Raw genomic sequence first — 18,930 nt, 5'->3', positions numbered from 1 at the left:
ATAAGATTAATAATAACATCCTAACATTTGAGGCATCTGTATATAACATTGTGTTAAGGAAAGGAACATTATTATTTTTTTACATTTAATTTGTTTTATTCTTCTGTTAAGTTTTCTTTGCTAGTTTTGACCTAAAAACAGGGAAGTATGAAAATGTTTTATTTATATATAGAGAATAATACTCCCTAAGAAGCACAGTAATTAAAATATAATTATTTACCATGCCAAAGAGGAATGCATGTTCAAACACACTGAAATTATTCTAAAACAGGAAAGAATATACTCAAAAATTCCTAAAAGTGGGGTTCATTTTATCTGATAAGAGAATTCAATAAGGGAATCAGGGGTTCAGTGGTGCTTTTGCTCACCTAAATGTAAACTGGTCAAAAGACTAAAACCTATATATACCGTATATGGGCAATGCTGCAATATCAAGCAAATGAACTAAAATATCAAAGGGTTTTCTCAGTTTTGATGGCCAAATTCCATCCTGTAAGCAGTGCATTAGACGCTAATGACATACGATTTCTCACTGACAGATTTAACAGCATCAATAAGGCCGCTCTGTCCATTGCAGCAAATTGATCCTACATGACACTGACAAGGGCAGCCTGCACTTAATGACCTCCATCGCTGAAGGATGGAAATGAAAAATGATTGGAAGTACAAATAAATCTTCGAAAGTTTCCCTGAAACAGGTGTGCTAAAAGTGACTGGTCTGAGGAAGCATCACAAACATAAACGCAATCTCCTAGCATGCCCCACTGTCTGGTCATATCAGGGTCTCACTCCTCAGATACTGAATCAAATTTGCTTTAACTCCAAAAATGACATAAAGACAATTTTGCTCTTACTAGGCAAATACCATGTTAGAAATCACTCTTAAAGGCCTGAGTGTTTCACTATTTATACAGGTACCTAATAAATTTATTTGCCACCAAAGGATTCTATACAAACTGATAACAAGAATACATACAATTTATCTTTCTTTCCTCCTGGTTAGAAAAGGAAATACAGTATAGCCATTGATTATGTTCTCCTCCTCAATTCTCAGCAACAAATAGAACATGTTTAACCTCGACAACAGTGTCACAGGCATGAAGTGATTGGACAAATGTTCCATTTGATACCGTTTCTTTGAGTCCTGCACTGGTTTGAGGAAACTAAGATTTTGGTATATAGTTGACTTCTCAGTTCTTTCCCAAATATATTTATTTCTTGATCTACCTTGATCTTTCTACTACTTCAATACACATTTTTTAAAAGAAAAAATACACTCTTTCTCTCAATGTATTTGAAAGCATTAACTCATGTTAAGAGTAGATGGATGAGAAGCGTAAGGGAGTTTATAAGCAGCATACCAGATGAATGTAATAGTTACTTACAGTTGCATAATATTCCTTTATTTTCAAAGTAACTAAGGATGTATCTTTTTCATTCCTTGTCAATTTTCTTCTGAGGTAGATCTTATTTTACAGGTGACAAAACTGATGTTGGAAAGGGTAAATTACTTGCCAAGATCACTGAGCTAGTATTGGTAGAGCTTGCACTCAAATTGTGGCCTTCCATTTTCCCAATATTGCATAATAATGAGGGATGAATATTGTACTGGAATTCTACACTACTCTATCATAGTATTAGTACAGTAATATGGGTAATAGCAATAGGAGAAAGGATTCATTAGCCATCTACTGGTTCTTATGTTTAGATAAATTGTTAAAAATTAACCATGCCTCTGTTTTTTGAAATTTAAATTCTGGAAGAAATAAAAATTCAAAGGAAAATAATTTTCTTGTCCATGAGTGTCTGGAGAAGAATATAGAGGAAGTGGGTACATCTTAACATTCTAGTAATGAAGTTTTCTCTTCCCTTTTTTTTATTCTAGCATATTGTGTGTTTTACTTTTCCACTTTCATTATTGCAGAAGATTTTACAAAATATATTAGAATTCCCAGTGATTGCGAGCAACCAGAGGTCAACTATTTCTCCAAGTTTCTAATTAAGACCCATATTTAAAAAGAAACTAGACACCAAAATTTGAAGCCCATATATCATGAGGAAGATTTAGAGGTATCTCATGGGAAGTTACCTATAGATACAATTGGAATTTGAAGTCTATGATAAAATAGGTAAATCTATGAACTACAAAAATTTGGTATTCCAGGTCATGATATTTAAAAGCAAATTAGTATAAAATGGTGGGTTGGAAACTAAGTTTTTTTCATTTTGCAAATATCCTTTCAAAATTAAATTTCAAAAGTTTGATAAAACATACAACAAAACTTGACAAAACCATGCCATAAAAGATGACCATCAAATTGAAGACTCCATGACTGACTACTTTTTATTTTTATAATATATATTTCAAGTAAATCAGTATGTTTTGAAAAATAAGAAATGCTTACCTGCTTCTTATCTCTAACTGAAGCATCAAGTGATAACTGTCTATCATACAGGTTGAAATAATTGTCCTTTTCTGTTAAGAAAGTCATCTGTAGTTTCTGATACTCTTGAGCTAAACGTAGATTTTCTTCTAGTGAATCGTCTTGTATTTTCTGGAAGATAAATAAATATATATATATATATATATATATATATATATATATATATATATATATATATATATTTAATTAAAATCATTTTAATTGGTTTGAATTTTTACATTGCTTGAATTACCTAAAAGTATTATATTACATATTGTAGAAAAATAGTGAAACTAAAAAGATGCTTCTGCTGACAATACGCTCCTTAGATTTAATAATTTTCTTTCTTAATGCAGGTTGTTTTTTTCCCCTCTAACATTGATTCATCAGAGTCTGTCTAACTTTTGTTCCCCCTCTTTTCCGGGCTTCTTCCACAACATCTTAGGAATTACCCAGTCCTGGAAGGTTCCACTCAGTATCCCAGGGGCCTTCTTCCAGTTTCCCCACCCTTTTTCCTTTCTTCAAGCCCCACTGTTCAAATAAATAGAAGACATTTAGGACCTTAGAACCCTATTTCCAAAAGGTTCAGAGTGGTGGCACTCACAGAAGACACTCAGAGAGAAGGAAAGAGTAAAAGACAAGGAGCAAGAAACTCAACATTTAGAAGCATCCAGAAAGAGCCATTATCTGTTACTAGTATACTTTAGTTATATTAAGGGTTAAATCTGCTTCTGTGAGCAGTTGAGTACTTTGTAACACCCTCCCATGACTAAATAAATATATGTTGAGTCTAATACAAACCACTGAGAATATATAATTTTTGCAACATTACCCATTGGCAAATCGGTGGGTACCTGTCATTTTCAATTAGATGTATGAATTCAGTTTAATTGCTGATTCTTTTTACGTTTCTTGTACAGATATTTTCTGGCTTCTTCAAAAATATGGAATTTATCAACAGCCTTAAATACTGTCAAACCTGTTACTCTAGTAATTCCTCTTGTGGGAATTTATTCTAAGCAAAAAGCTTTATTCATTATGACATTATTTATAGTAGGGAAAACATTTCAAAACATTTAAATGCAGATTAATTATGATGATGATAATGATGATTAAATAACTGGACGTAAAAATAACCACTGTGAAGCAATTAAAAGTATGATTGCCATTACATCAAACCTTTAGTATAAGTTGTTAAAATATGTATAGTGTGGTATGAGAATGTGCATAGAGGAAATGTAATTCAGCAGAAAATTGCCTGTGCAAATATTTATGTATTTACACATTTGAAGATTTATTAAGGTCAACAAACATATTTCTCATGAATGCCTTGTATCCATATTGATCCCTAATGATTAATACTATGTCATAGCTGTTCTTCAAAAAGCCAAAATGACGAACTGAGAATTGTTTTAAATGTCCTTGTCCTAATCCTGGTACAATAATTTAAAACTTTAGAAACTTCTATCTAGTAAACTTGCCTAAAATCACATAGAATGGTCTTCCTATAGGAGGACAGAGTTTCTATGGATATTTTTATTTGGTGGAAACACTTTTGAAAACATGGTTATAATTCTTTTTGTGATCTTAACACTAATATTAAAATCTAACCCTCAAGTGATTCTCTGGTAAAATGTTCTGGAGGCAGAAGGAGGAATCATTCTGAGTTTTGTTTATTTGATTTCATGTAAGCATAACTCTGATCCCTGCAATATGACACATCTCAATTACATTTCTTTCAAGCCCTAGATGGCTACTATAAATGTTGAACTTGAGAGGAGTGCTACAAAAGTGGTGGGGATTTCCTTTAAATCTCTTTCATGGAACGTAATGGGGGATATATTTGGTACTTTATGCTTTGTTCACTATGTAACATGCAGTTTTATTTCAAAATAAATATACTTTTAATTTCTGTATTATATCAGTCCTTACTGTTTTATATCCCACAATTGGCGTAAATACCAAGAAATTAAATTGTGTAGTTATACGAATGAATCTTCAAAACATTTATATCAGTCATGATATTTTACATTATCATTTCCTAATAATGAAAATATAGAAGGATTTGCCAATTCACTACCTATTCTTGAAAGTCAGTGACCTTCAGATGTGCAATGAAGTTTAAGTTTTTTAAGTTTTAAATAATGGTATTCTGCTGATACTGAATTTTTTTTTTTATGTTTAACTGTGGTTCCACCTCACGACTCTGACTGCTTTAATTTTAACCAATAGTGTTATAGCACTCAAATGAAACAAGAGGGAATGATAATTATTGGTGAAAATATTTCAAGAAGTAATGCTACCACTAGTAGCATTGAATATCTTATAAAATATCAACAGCAGAGGATATTTAATAAAGGCACAAAAATTGGGGTTGGCAATATAACAAAAGGGTAAGAAGAACTAATAAGAGAAGATGATGACTTTCATGTACTTTTAAATTCAAATCTAGCTGTCTTTTCAGCAGAATCTTTCTACTTAAGTCTTGGCTAAATGTGAACTTGAAAAAAAAATTGTTTCTAAAACCATTAAGGAAAAGTTTATTGCAATCTCTATAGGTTAAAATAACTGCACTCTCAGTGTTTACAATATTATTTCATTCATTCACTTATTCATTTTCATTCAGTTATTCAGAACTTTTTATTGAGTGACAAGCTCTGAGAGATAATGGTGAACCTTAAGAATTTGTGGTCTTGTGGGAAACATTTATGTTTTAAAAATAACACAAATATATAATTAGAAAGTAGAATTCTGAATATTTTGCATTTATTTGTTTTCCATATGTATTAAATTCACCCAAAGGTCTAAATAAATATCATACTTTCTCAAAGCCAGATTTATTGGTAATTATTCAATTGCCATTATTAATGATTATCAAGATGATGAAACATTGGAAATAAGACTTGATAAAGAGATGTGGTCAGTATCGGTTAATAGTTTCCATGTTATCTAGAAGTTAGTAAAAAAAATACTTAGCTTGATGATGGTTTATTCTCTATTAGCCTAAATTATTTGTTAAGCTTTCATGTTTGGGGGATATTACAGCTTCTTATCCCATTATTTTATTGGGAAATAAAGATTGTGTTTATAAAGGGCTAAACAAAAGTTAGATTGTAAGTTCCATGAGGGCTGAGACCATCATTTTATTCACCCCTGACATATATTGGAGAAAGCAGAGCTGACATAGTGGGTGCACAGGTTTTCAGTAAATGAAGGAATACACAGAATACCAGTTAGGAAATGTATACATTTAGTACTTTAGAACCACACAGTTTATTTGTCCACTTCTATGAAATAACCTACTGACAACATAACCACCTATTTTAATGAAGCACATTTATATTATTAGTTACTATACTAGAGAGGTGAACATCTTAAGGAAGTATATAGAGAGGATTCACTCAATGTTTTTGTACTGAACATTATTCCAAGGATATACCACATTGTCTAGACTCAGCACAAGTTCTTTCTCTGGGTGTATCATTGACTTTCACCAGGTATGTGAAACCCTTGAAAATACACAGCATTTTTCTTGGGTCATCTAATTAGCTAGCCTATGATCCTGACAGTATTAAGATAACATTGATAAAGAAAGACCTGGCTTCCTCCTTTGTCACCGAAATTGCTGAAAAAGTAAGGCAGACTGAGACCCTAAGATACCCAAATGCTACTTCTCCATTTTACTTTTACTTGGCCTTTCTTAATCTTTAAGCCTGAATTTCATCTTGGAGTTATCCATTTTCTCCATTTTCAGTTTATTTTTCTCATCTTTCCTTTCTGCTTTCCTTCTCCCACTGGGTAAGTGTGGTGTAGAGAATTACAATCAGAGAATTGGATTCTTTTGGGACAAAAATATAAAGCATACTTGTATATTATCTATTTATATTTCATCTTGTATATATCTAGATATCTATGTATATGTCAATATATATGTATTTATATATCTATATCTATTTATATCAATATTTATATATCTATATTTTCTACATCTATCTACAAGCACTTAGAAATAAGACTCAACTTGAATGTTAACTTATGGATTCCACACTTAATGGAAAGAATTGGGATAATAGTAATTGTCTCCATTGTTAAAACATTTTAAAGAAAAAGTAAAATATGGCAAAGAGAAGTCAGGTGAGGCAAACTATATTTTCCAAAAATAGCTGCAGAAATATTTTCATTCCTACATGTTCTTCTAGAATCTTATCACTACATATCAAACATAGTCTATTTCTCCTTTCCTTGAGACTCAGCAGACTTCTCCAGCCAATATAATATGGCAGAAATAATGCTGTGTGGCTTCCCAGGCTAGTTTATTTTAAAAAGCAAGTTTATTTTAAAAAAACAAAAAAGCAAAAAAAAAGCAAATGATTAAAACAGCATACAGCTTCTGCCTGGCCCTCTATTTGTGGACATTCATCCTTAGAACCAGTCACCATGTTGTGAGGACTCCAGGCTACATGGATAGATGTTCAGCAAACAACCCTAGCTCAGGTCTCAGACAACAGTCAGCCTCAACTGTGAGTAGCATGAGTTATCTGAAAATGATTCCAATCCCTAGTCTCTGAATTGTCCAGTAGATAGTTCAGAAAGTGTGAGATAAGAGACTCGCTGGCCCTGGAGTGCCCTGTCCAAATTTCTGACACATAGAATCATGAGCCAAGAAGTTTTGGGATATTTGTTATGCAACCATAACTGAAATACCAGGTATATTGTGCAACATGACATGCATAGTAAATGGAGCACCTGGGCTTTACCCCTAGGCAGATTGGCTTCAGATCTCTTGCTCTTCACCATCTGATATACTTCCTTCACAAATGTGAGTCACACTCTTCAACCCTGTGCAAGAGTGTCTTTATAAATCTTAATGACATGAAAAAATCAAATCAAATAACAGAATTACTTTGCTCTAAGCCTTTTCCTCAAAAAAAAAAAACACAAACAAACAAATATTTTTATAATATGGCTAACACAGAGCTTGTTGACATAAAATGGACTACTGAAGGAAATTAGAACTTGGTCCTCTTGGAAGCCACTTTTCACTGTTAAGTCAATACAGCATGCTAGTTACATATACCCAGTCTTTTGTGTTTTTGGATCTACAGGATTCCATTTCATGATTTGGTTAGGCCTGATGCATTCAATGGCAAGACCAAGTGCCCAAGTGCATAGACCTTTACAGCTGAGACCTACACAATTCTGGAGTATGGTTGAATGCAGCAGAGTAATTCTGTTGAGATCTGTGGAGGCCCAGCCAGGTACACTTATCCTGGAGAAGGTCTACATCCATTTGAACTTTTTGTTTGGTTTTTCCAATTTAAGATGCACTAATGCCAAAGAAGATTACAAGAAAAAAAACCTTGATTTAAACATTCTAGACAGATGGTTATAATGAAAATATTTGCGTTATACATGTATGTGTACTACATAGCTATTTACAAATACTTTAACATTAAAATAGTCCTAGTGTTTATGACTAGATTTATAGTAATGTGTCATCTATGCCCTCCCCTCAGTTACTCTTTTTTTTTCTTTAAGGAAACGTCTATGGCTTTTTTTTTGTTTTGTTTTTTGTTTTTTACTCTGGGATTAACTGAGAAAGAAATCATTATCATCTCAATAGTTGAGTTAATCAGCTTTCACTCTGAGGTGGCAACACAATATTATTATTATGTCACTTAAATATGAGTACATATACTATATTTATACTTATGCAAATCTATCCAGACACATAATTGTGCCTCTAACTTCTGCATATTCAACAATGTCCATATCAGAAAAGTTATTTGAAAATGGATGGAAAGGAAATTCATTCTTTTCTTTTATGGTGTGTCATTTTATTAAATAAAATAGCTACCTAAAAGTGCACTAGATTTTCTCCCCCAAAATTTTTAATTAAATCTATTGAGGTGACATTAGTTAATAAAATTATATGGGTTTCAAGTGTACACTTCTGTAATACATCACCTGCATATTGCATTGTGTGGTCACCACTCAAAATCAAATCTCCTTCTGTCACTATATATTTGACCTCCTTTACCCTCTTATCACCAAGCCCACCCACCCTATCCCCCTTTGCACTCTGGTAACCACTAACGTGGCTGTATCTATGAGTTTTTTCTTTGTTTCTTTCTTTCAGGTTTTTTTTTTAAGCTTTTTGTTGCTTTCAGTGTCATATCCCACATACGAGTAAAATCGTATGGCTCTAGACTTTTTCTGTCTGGCTTATTTCACTTAGCATGATATTCTCAAGATCCATCCACTTTGTCGCAAATGGCAGTATTTCATCTTTTCTTATGGCTGAGTAACATTCCATTGTGTATTTTCACCACATCTTCGAATACAGTTTCTTTCAATTATGTATTGTAAGAGAGTTGTCATTTTTTCAACTCAGTTTTAATTCTGTCTTATCCTGATATGATTTTGTATGACTGTCTCAGATTATTTTTTTTCTGATGACCTGTCTGTCATCTCCTGATTCTTGGTTATTAATAGTTTACTATAGATGGTTCCTTGCTTTCTTGCATCTCACCAGGGCTGTGCTACCATGTCTCTGTTCTTACACAGACTGCACCACACTCATTTTATAGTCCCCTGGTTGGAAGGAATTGATTTCCTACCTGAACCACCAAAAAACAAAAGTTGCATTGCTGATATTTATTCACCTATTTTACCTCAGAGCATGCTAACATCTAGCTTTTAATTCATATACTAATTTGCTCATTTAATCATTTGTTTAGCAAACCCTTAGTAAGTTTACTTTATGGGGCCAGCTCTATGGCTACCTCAGAGATTAAACAGAAGGATAAGATGGGACCCCTGTTCACCAGGGATTACAGGCGAGGGTAGGAGGAGGTCGAAGTGTAAATAAGTATATTCAAGGTATTTTTTGAAGTATCTCAAATTGATTCTACCAGGTGGAATTGATTCTACCAGGTCAGGGAACAGGGTCATAAAAGTCTTCGCTGAAGAAACAATCAGTGACCTGAATCTTAGAAGAGCCATTTTATTTGTCAGGAATAAAAGTTGTCCGGCCACATGGGTCAGTATATATATGAGTAACGTTGGGTAAATCAGTCAAGAGGAATGTTTTTTTGGCTCCTTTAGGACTGTTAAATTACTATTACGTATGACTTGTGAATTAGATTTTTATAGATCATGTTACATTCTGCTGTCTCTTGACTTTATAATATTACTAAGGGAGTGTAAACAGTGAAATGTACCCACATATTTAGTATACCAGTGATGCATAGCTTTGTAATAACGCTCCATTCCAAGCACCAATGTTTCAGTAGCATGTGATCCTGTACATACTATGCTTACCCCTTATAACCACTGATATCTACCATTAAATCCCCCCAGTCTCCACATGTGCCTTTGACACATTTCTGCAAGTTCAGGGCACTATATTGGTAGTTTTGTACTCAGTGATGCTTTGATGTTATTAAAGCAGCCATCAGTACTAAAACTAATGCAGTAGATAGACCAGAATAAACAAGACATGGAAGCCTCAAGTCTCTTTGTGAACACTGTTGCTTCAAAAGCATCCCCTTTGATTCATAGGAATTAGTGTAGTGAACACAAATGCTTAAAATACATGCCAATTCTCTAACAATATCACAGACGGAGAAAACATATACTTTACTAAGTATGTCACCTACTGTGTACATAGCAGCGTTATGGTATTGCTGCTCCCTTAAAATCTATATGCCAATTACTACAGAAAACGAGGGTGCTCCCCAGAGTTTCCAAGCAGCAAGTCTGTAAGAATGATATGTGTCGATACCCTGAAGCCTCAAAGGAGCAAATAACTGTTTTAACTCTCCCAGGACCCACTTCCTTGTCTGTGCTGCCATGGAAACCAGTCTCTTGTCCAACATGAGTTCTCTAATAATTAGTCTTGAACATTCTTGATTTTTAAACGAACAAATCAGTCCTCTGTATTAACATTGTTACAAGCCTCAAACTCTACATATTATCGTGTTTAACAAAATGCTCTCTATTCGCCAATTTACTTAAAAAAATACTTATTAAGCAACTTGTATACACAAAGCACTACAGGGGACACTGTACGTAATAAAATAGTACCTTTATGACACTGTTTGATGAAAGCCTGCCACGTGCCAGCTGATCAGTTAAACCTATCCCTGCCAGAGTCCAGGGGAATACTTTCTTTAGCTCTCACACTCCAGCATGCACATGTGTGACTAAATACAGGACTCCTTGTCTTAGATCCTGGACAGGTGACAAATTTAGCTACTATTGATTTACTCAAAAATTTACTAAGGACAGTATGATGTTGTTTCTCAGAACTCAGAAAAGATTTATCGGGAATTTATGAATACTTTTATTAACCCTGCTTGTTCTTTATTATTTTTTGACTCTGTTCAGTGTATATATTTGACCAAGAATTTTTGATAACATTATGAAAAAAATACACAATTTCAGGGCCAAAGGAGCTTGCTATCAGATAAGGGAATTGAGGCATTCACAAAGATAACTACATCAGAATACATTATACATGAAAAAGGATAAAAGACATATCCAAATAATAATAGTATAGTAGTTCCATAAGAGATCTCTTCCAGTGCAAGTGATGAGCAAAGTTTCAAAGAAGAGTCCATTTTTGAACAGATTCTGAGGATATTTCATATACAGAGCCCTATATGTCTTCTAGGAAAGAAAAATCTGGCCTAGAAACACAGATGGTTAAATATTAAAAAGCGCCTGATTAATGTGGATGTGTGGTCAAAAAAGGAACAATTACCTCCATGTTGACTGTACCATTTATTCCATAACTACTCAATGGCTTTAGGAAATGCTATACAAACGCCACTTATATTAGCTATTAAATTTCTAGTTGATCCAGTTTCCTTCAATATAATTGTATGTTCCCTCAAAGTATCCAGTATAACTGATTAGAAAAACAAATTATGCTATAAAAAGTAAAAATTATGTCACGTAATCTATATCTCCAATAAATTTTTCCAGTTAAAATACAAGTTAAAATATATTATTTAAATGGTTAAATTATTTGTACATCGTAAGTGATAGTCACAGTAATAATTCCCATAAATGTATTTATTAGTTATTAAATAAACTTTAAATTTGAATCCTGAGTATATATTTGAGTTTAATGTGTCCTCTAAAATTGTTTAAGATTGTTAAGCAGAAGCATATTTGCATATTATTTCCTTGTTATTGATAGTCCTATGATAGTCCTATGCCTTATCATAATTAATTATGTTTCAACTTTTTAATATTTTAAAATAGTTTTAAAGTCTGCTACTCTTTTCACCATTTCATGTGAGACTGAACAATTTCCTCTTCATGTGCACCTCCTGATTTGAATAGTTTAAGATTTAGAAGGTTTCCTATTTACTCACATTTTAATGATATACATTTCTACTTCACTGGTGGAAAAGGCTGATCAGTCACAGAAAGGTCAGTTAACACTAAATAGACCCTTTCTTTATGTAATTACAAAGAATAATATCTTTGTGCTGATGGCACTGCACATGGAGTGGGTGATGCAGAGAATTAATGCACTGCCTTGTCGGCCCATGGGATAGAGATTCCAATACAATAACCACAACTTATTCTAATTATGCGGCTTTAAAAGGTCATCAGCAAAAAGTGTTAAGGAATTATCAACTAACTTTATCATAAAGTAAAAATGTGCTATATAAATGCAGAAATTGTTAAGGACAATGCCTAAAAACTTTATTACAAATGAAAGAAAGATTGGCCTAAATGGTTCTAGGACATATATTATGGCATAAATTAGTAAACTCATTGAAAAATTAAAATAATAATAGTATAATATCCTGTGGATAGAATTAGTATTAATGCTTTCCCTCTTTTGTTCCTCTTAGATATTCAGTCAGACAAAGATCATGAGTATCTCTAATTACCTGATGTTTTTCAAATTAGAGCACTGTCCAAATTTTGCAATGCATCTCAAGCAGAAGTAGGATTTAAAATAGCTAAGGCAGAAGACATACAGATGGCCAACAGACACGTGAAACGATGCTCAACATCACTAATCCTTAGGGAAATGCAGATCAAAACTATAATGAGATATCACCTCAAATGTGTAAGAATGGCTATCATTAATTAATTAACAAACAACAAGTGTTGGCGAGGATGTGGAGCAAAGGGAACCCTCTTGCACTGTTGGTACGATTGTAAACTAGTGAAACCACTAGGGAAAATAGTATGGAGATGCCTCAAAAAATTAAAAATAGAACCACCTCGTGCCATAGCAGTCCTACTTCTGGGTATTTATTTGAAGAAAAGGAAAACAATAATTTAAAAAGATATATGCAACCCTATGCTCATTACAGCATTATTTACAATAGCTAAGACATGAAAGCAATCTACATAGCCATCAACAAATGAATGGATAAAAAAGAAGTGGTACATATATATAAAGGAATATCACTCAGTCAGAAAAAGAATGAGCTAGAGATTCAACACAGCAGAGTAGATAACACTGTGCCTGCTTCCTTCCATGAACATATTAAAATTACACCTAAATTATAGAACAATCAATCTGGAGAACCTTCTGAAGTCTGGCTGAACAGAAGTTTTATAACCAAAAATATAAACAAGAAGCTACATCGAGACTGGTAAGAGGAGCAGAGACGTGGAACTGGCTAACTCCAAACATGTGGCAGTTGAGACCTGGGAAGGATATCTTGACCACGGAGGTTCCCCCAACCTGAACAGGAGTGAGGGACCTCAGCCCCACACTGGCCTCTCCAGCCCAGAGAACTGGTATTGGGAAGAGGAGACCCCACAACATCTGGCTGTGAAAAACAATGGGAATTCCAACCACCTGTGTGGGATGGAAGTCAGTGAGACACCCAAGTGTCCTCTGAAAAGGGGCCATGCACAGAATCTCTCACTCCCAGGCAATCACCTTGGGCTCCAGCAAAGGGACAGTGGCTAGTGGGAGTCTCAGAGACAAGCAAGGGGCAGACTGGATTGCATGGCTTTGCAGGAGGGCTAGAGGATGCTCAACATTTTCCTTGTGAGGGTTATATCTCCCATGTGGCTGGCAGGCTGGCGCCATCTTTCCTGTGTAGAGCCCTCCTCCTACACTTATGGCCAAATCTGAATCTGATTGGTCTGGTGAGCTCCACAGCTCTACCTTGCTGACTCACTGGGACCCCACCCAACTCCCTCAACACTGGAGGTACTTTCTCCAAGGGCAGCCAGCCCTGGCCACATTGCATTCTTTTTTGGAAAACTACTAGAGTCCAACAGATCCCAAGTAGATGAAAACTGGCCTCATTGTGCTCTGAGACTTTTGCTGAGTAGCATCAGGCTAAGCACTGGCACCAAACCAGAGTCAACATGAACCTGGTGAACACAACTCTTCCCACTTTAGTGATTCCTGAAGATGCTGCCCCACCCAACTTGCATACTGCATGAGACTTTATCAGTGGCTGAACCTTAAGGTTGCTGGCAGGTGGCAGCAGGCCTTAGGGTGTCCTGGCATTTTATGGAGCTACCCCAGGCCCAGAACTGGTGGCAAACACCCTCAGTTTGTAGTGTGGCCACTCCCACATGCCTCTGGGTTAGCACCAGCAGCAAACAACCATGTATCACTTTGTAGCTCTTATCAGGTAGTCCCAGCCAGTCAGAGACAGTGGGTGACCTGGAACTGCACAGAAGCCCTTTGCAAGAGGCTCCAGAACCAACACAACTGGTTCACTTCAGATCTCAGCAGAGCATTGCCCATTTAGCCCCACCAATGTCACATCCAATGGGTGGTCTCAACAGGCACCAGAGCTCACCGGGACAAATCCCACTCAATGGAGTAAGCCCCTCGCACAGTAGCCTATAAACTGTGGATATGGCAAAACCCCACAGCCAATCAGCCTGAGAGTCAATCCCACCTACTGACCTGCCAATAGCAACCAAGGCTCAACTATAATTGGAGGGCACACACAATCCACACAAGGGACACTCCTGGAGCACCAAGTGCAGGTGACTAGTGAGACCCCATTGGGCCCCAAAGGGCACAATCTACATAAGGCCACCTGGCCAAGATTTAGGGATGTAACAGATCAACCTAGTACATAGAAACAAATAGAGAGGAAGCCATAATGAGGAAACAAGAAAATACATCCCAAATGAAAGAACAGTAGAATACTCCAGAAAAAAATAACAAAATGAAGGCAAGCAACCTACCAGATACAGAGTTCAAAACAATGATTATAACGATGCTCAAGAAACTTAGTGAGAACTTCAACAGAGAGATAGCAAACATAATAAAGGACATACAAACCATAAAAAAGAACCAGTCAGAACTGAAGAATGCAATGATTGAAATGAAGAATGAGACGAGATGAAGCAGAGGATCGAATTGGAAAATAAGGAAACAGAAAACACCAGTTGGAACAGTGAAAAGGAAAAAATAACCCCCCAAATTATAATAGGTTAAGAGACCTCTGGGACAACATCAAGAATTGTAACACATGCATCATGGGGGTACCAGAAGAAGAGAGAATACAAGAGATTGAGAACCCATTTGAAGAAATAATGACTGAAAACTTTCCTAATTTGGCAAAGGAAATAGACGTACAAGTCCAGGAAGTGAAGAGCGTCCTGAATAAGATGAACCCAAGCAGGTCCACACCAAGACACATAATAATTAGAATAACAAAGATTAAAGACAAATAGAGAATCCTAAAAGCAACAAGAGAAAGCAACTAATAATTTATAAGGGAGCTCCCATAAAATTGTCAGCTGATTTCTCAACAGAAATCTGTAGGCAAGAGGGGATTGGCATAAAACATTTAACGTGATAAAAAGCAAGGATTTATAACCAAGATTAGTCTACCCAACAAAGCTATCATTTAGAATTGAGGACAGATAAAGAGTTTCCCAGATAAGAAAAGTTAAAGGAGTTCATCATCACCAAACCAATATTACAAGGAATGTTAGAGGGACTTAAGATAAAAAAAAAAGAAAATAAATCAAAATTATGAATAAAAAGGTAACAGCCACATGTCTATCAATAATTACTTTCAATGTAAGTGGATTGAATGCTCCAGTCAAAAGACATAGGAAGTCTGAATGGATAAGATAACAAGACCCTAACACATGCTACCTACAACAGACTCACTTCAGATTGAAAAACACACATATGGAAAGTAAAAAGATGGAAGAAGATATTTCATGAACATAGAAATGGAAACAAAAAAAGTGGAGTAGCAATACTTACACAAGACAAAATAGACTTTTTAAAAAAGGCTATAACAAGAGACAAAGAAGGACCCAGTAATCCCTCTTCAAGGTATTAATATGAAGAAATCCAAACCCTACTTCAAGGGTACCTGTGTATCTATATGTTCATTGCAGCATTGTTTACAATGGCCAAGATAGGGAGGCAGCCTGGATGCCTGTCGATGGAAGAATGGATAAAGAGGAAGTGGTACATATATGCAATGGAACATTCCTTGGCCAGGGAAGGCCATCTGCGATGGCATAGATGGATCTGGAGGGTGTTGAGTGGAATGTACTTGTAAGACAGAGAAAGACAGATGCAATGTGATTTTGTTTATATGTGGAATCTAAAGAACAAAATAAACCAACAAAACACAAACAAACTCATAGATACAGAGAACATTTTCATGGTTGCCAGATGAAAGGGGAGTTGGGGATAAGTGAAAAAGGGGAAGGTATAAATTAAGTACACATTGATTGTTACACGGTAATCATGGGGATGTAGGCTATAGCATAAGGAATATAGTCAATAATATTGTAGTAACTTTGTATGGTATTATATTGGTACTAGATTTGTTGGGGTGATAGATGGGAAGGGGTTGGAGGGAAGGGTGAAAAAAAGGGAAGGGATTAAGAAGTACAACTTGGTTGTTACACAGCAGTCATGGGGTTGCAAGGTATTTCATAAGGAATATAGTCGATGATATTGTAATAACTATGTATGGTGTCAGATGCTTACTAGATTTGTTGGGGTGATAGATGGGAAGGAGTTTGGGGAAGGGAGTAAAAAGTAAAGGGAGTAAGAAGCATAAACTGATAGTTAAAAAACAGTCATCAGTATGTAAAGCATAAAGTAAAGCATAGGGAATATAGTCAATAATATGGTAATAACTATGTATAGTGCAAGGTGAGTACTAGACTAGTCAGGGGGATCATTTCTAAAATTAGACAAATGTCTAACCACTATGCTGTACACCTGAAATTAATATAAAATGGTTTTGAATGTCAACTGTAATTGGAAAATTAAAAACCGGGGGGAAATGTGAAGGGGAATAAGAGGCCCAAATCTTCAAGTATGAAACAAGTAAGTCATGGGATATAATGCACAGCATAGAGAATATAATCAATAACATTATCATAGCTTGGTATGGTGTCAGATAGTTGCTGGACTTATCCTGGTGATCACTTCTTTAGGCATATAAATGTTGAATAACTATGGTGTACACCTGTAAGTAATATAATGTTGCATGTTAGCTATATTTTAATAAAAATCTTAAAAAGAAACACAAAACCTTGACACTTGTACAACATAGATGGTCCTAGAAAGTATTATATTAATTGAAATAACTTGGACAGAGAAAGACAAATGTATGGTTTCACTTATATGTGAAATCTAAAAAATAAACAAAACAAAAATAGAAACAAATTCTTAGATACAGAAAACAAACTGATGGTTTCCAGAGTGGAGGGACATTGGGGGATGAGTGGAAAAGGGGAAGGGGATTAAGAAGTACAAACTTCCAGTTATAAGTCACAGAGATATAATATAAAGTATAAGGAATAGAATCAATTACATTATACCTATATATGATGACAGATGGTTGCTAGACTGACTGTGTTGATCACTTCGTAAGGTATACAAATGTTGAATCACTGTGTCGTACACCTGAAATTAATATAATATTTTATGTCCACTATATTTAAAATATATTTAAAATAAATTTGAAATAAAATAAAGTAAAATACCTCAGGCAATTTTCTATACTCATCTTGAGATGCATCTACTCCCCAAAAAACTTGATCCCAATATGGAAAAAACATATTCTAGAACAGGGATCATCAAACCATGACTCTCTAGCCGAATCCAGCTCACTGCCTATTTTCATAAACAAAGGTACTGGAGTACCATCACCCCATTTCCTTACAGATTGTCCATGAGTGCTTTTGCTCTGTAGTGGAAGATTTAAGTCATTGTGATAGAGACCAAGTGAACTGCAAAGCCTAAAATATTTACAGTCTTTCCCTTTGTGCAAAAAGTTTGCTGACCCTACTTTAGATTCTTAATATATTAGTATCATGCGAAACAAAGTTCCGATTTAGACCTCCCATTCAAGATCTGTTTGGGTTGTATTTATGCCTACACACAGAGAAACTGCTAGAAAGCATTTTCTTTATTTCTGCAGCAGAGGCACAAACTAAGGAGACATAGTTAATTAACAATTTTAAAATGTCTCCAAATCCTTTAAAAAATTATGAGATGCTTGGGAGCTTTTTAAGTGCTGTACTTTCAAAATGGACACAATAACTTTGCAGAAGGTTGTCAGGATGTTAAAATATCTTAAGCAATACCCAAATTTATTTACCCACATCTTTAATTAAATGCAGTGCACGTAGGTCTTGCATTATAGGAAGTTAGAGATCTGTTCATTTTCTAATCTTACAACTTCTGTTTTGGGAGTCCAGAATTAACTTTATATTGCCAAGTTTAAGTTTAATTTGGCAGGTGACATAGGTGTCCATTCAATACAGACTGGCTAAGTAAAATGTAGAGGTCACCAGTCATGAAAGACTGTGAAATGATTAGAAGAAACTAGATATTCATAATAGCAACACAGAATAATCTTTAAAATATAGTGCTGAGAAGACAGAAACAGAATGACAAGTATTGCATAATTCAGAACATGAGGGACAGTAGCAGTGGAAGTTGGAGAGAAACAAGAATTAGGAATTAAGGGTAGGGGACAAAACCAATTCAGAGTTACTACTTTGAGGATAGGCAAGATCGATATAGTCAGTAATGACACTGTTATCTCTCTAAAAGTGGATAGGTTCCTAGATATTCCAGATTTCTCCAGGGGTTTAATAAAAAGCCCTAAAAAAAAAAAGGTGAATCAAACATCTAACAACTTTGGAGATACAACTAGTCAAGGCCAGAGCAAATGAAGGCATAATTTGTCGTCATAACTATTAATCAAATTCATGTGTGTTTCCCTCTGTGCCTTCTTTGTTCTTCACATCTTTCTTCTTTAACTTATTTATTCCTTTTTTTCCCATTCCTTCTTTTCTTCTTTTTTTTTTCTACCTATTATCCTTGTCAAGCATGAATTCATTCAACCCTTTAAGGTCTTGTTGTTAATCACACTTTCCTCCTGAAGATACCATTTTCCATTACCATTATTTCCTCAAGCCACTATTCTCTCTTAGTCACTTCTTTCTTTCTACACTATGGTATGGAATAGAAATGTCTCCAAAAAATGAAAATCATTCG

General features: G+C 35.0%; 1 protein-coding gene across 1 annotated transcript in view; it reads right to left on the bottom strand.

The window, feature by feature from the left end:
• The window catches only part of CCDC178 (coiled-coil domain containing 178), a gene marked incomplete at its 3' end in the record, with an annotated part of 368,411 nt that overhangs the window by 111,128 nt on the left and 238,353 nt on the right, over positions 1–18,930 (bottom strand). Inside the window, exon 19 of the mRNA XM_081078376.1 lies at positions 2,406–2,555. Within this exon, the coding sequence (XP_080934502.1) occupies positions 2,406–2,555 (150 nt within the window). The remainder of the gene's footprint in view (positions 1–2,405; positions 2,556–18,930) is intronic.

The sequence above is a fragment of the Rhinolophus hipposideros genome, assembly GCF_964194185.1.
Source record: "Rhinolophus hipposideros genome assembly, chromosome: 17".
NCBI lineage: Eukaryota > Metazoa > Chordata > Mammalia > Chiroptera > Rhinolophidae > Rhinolophus > Rhinolophus hipposideros.
This window is presented reverse-complemented; position numbering and strand designations above follow the sequence as displayed.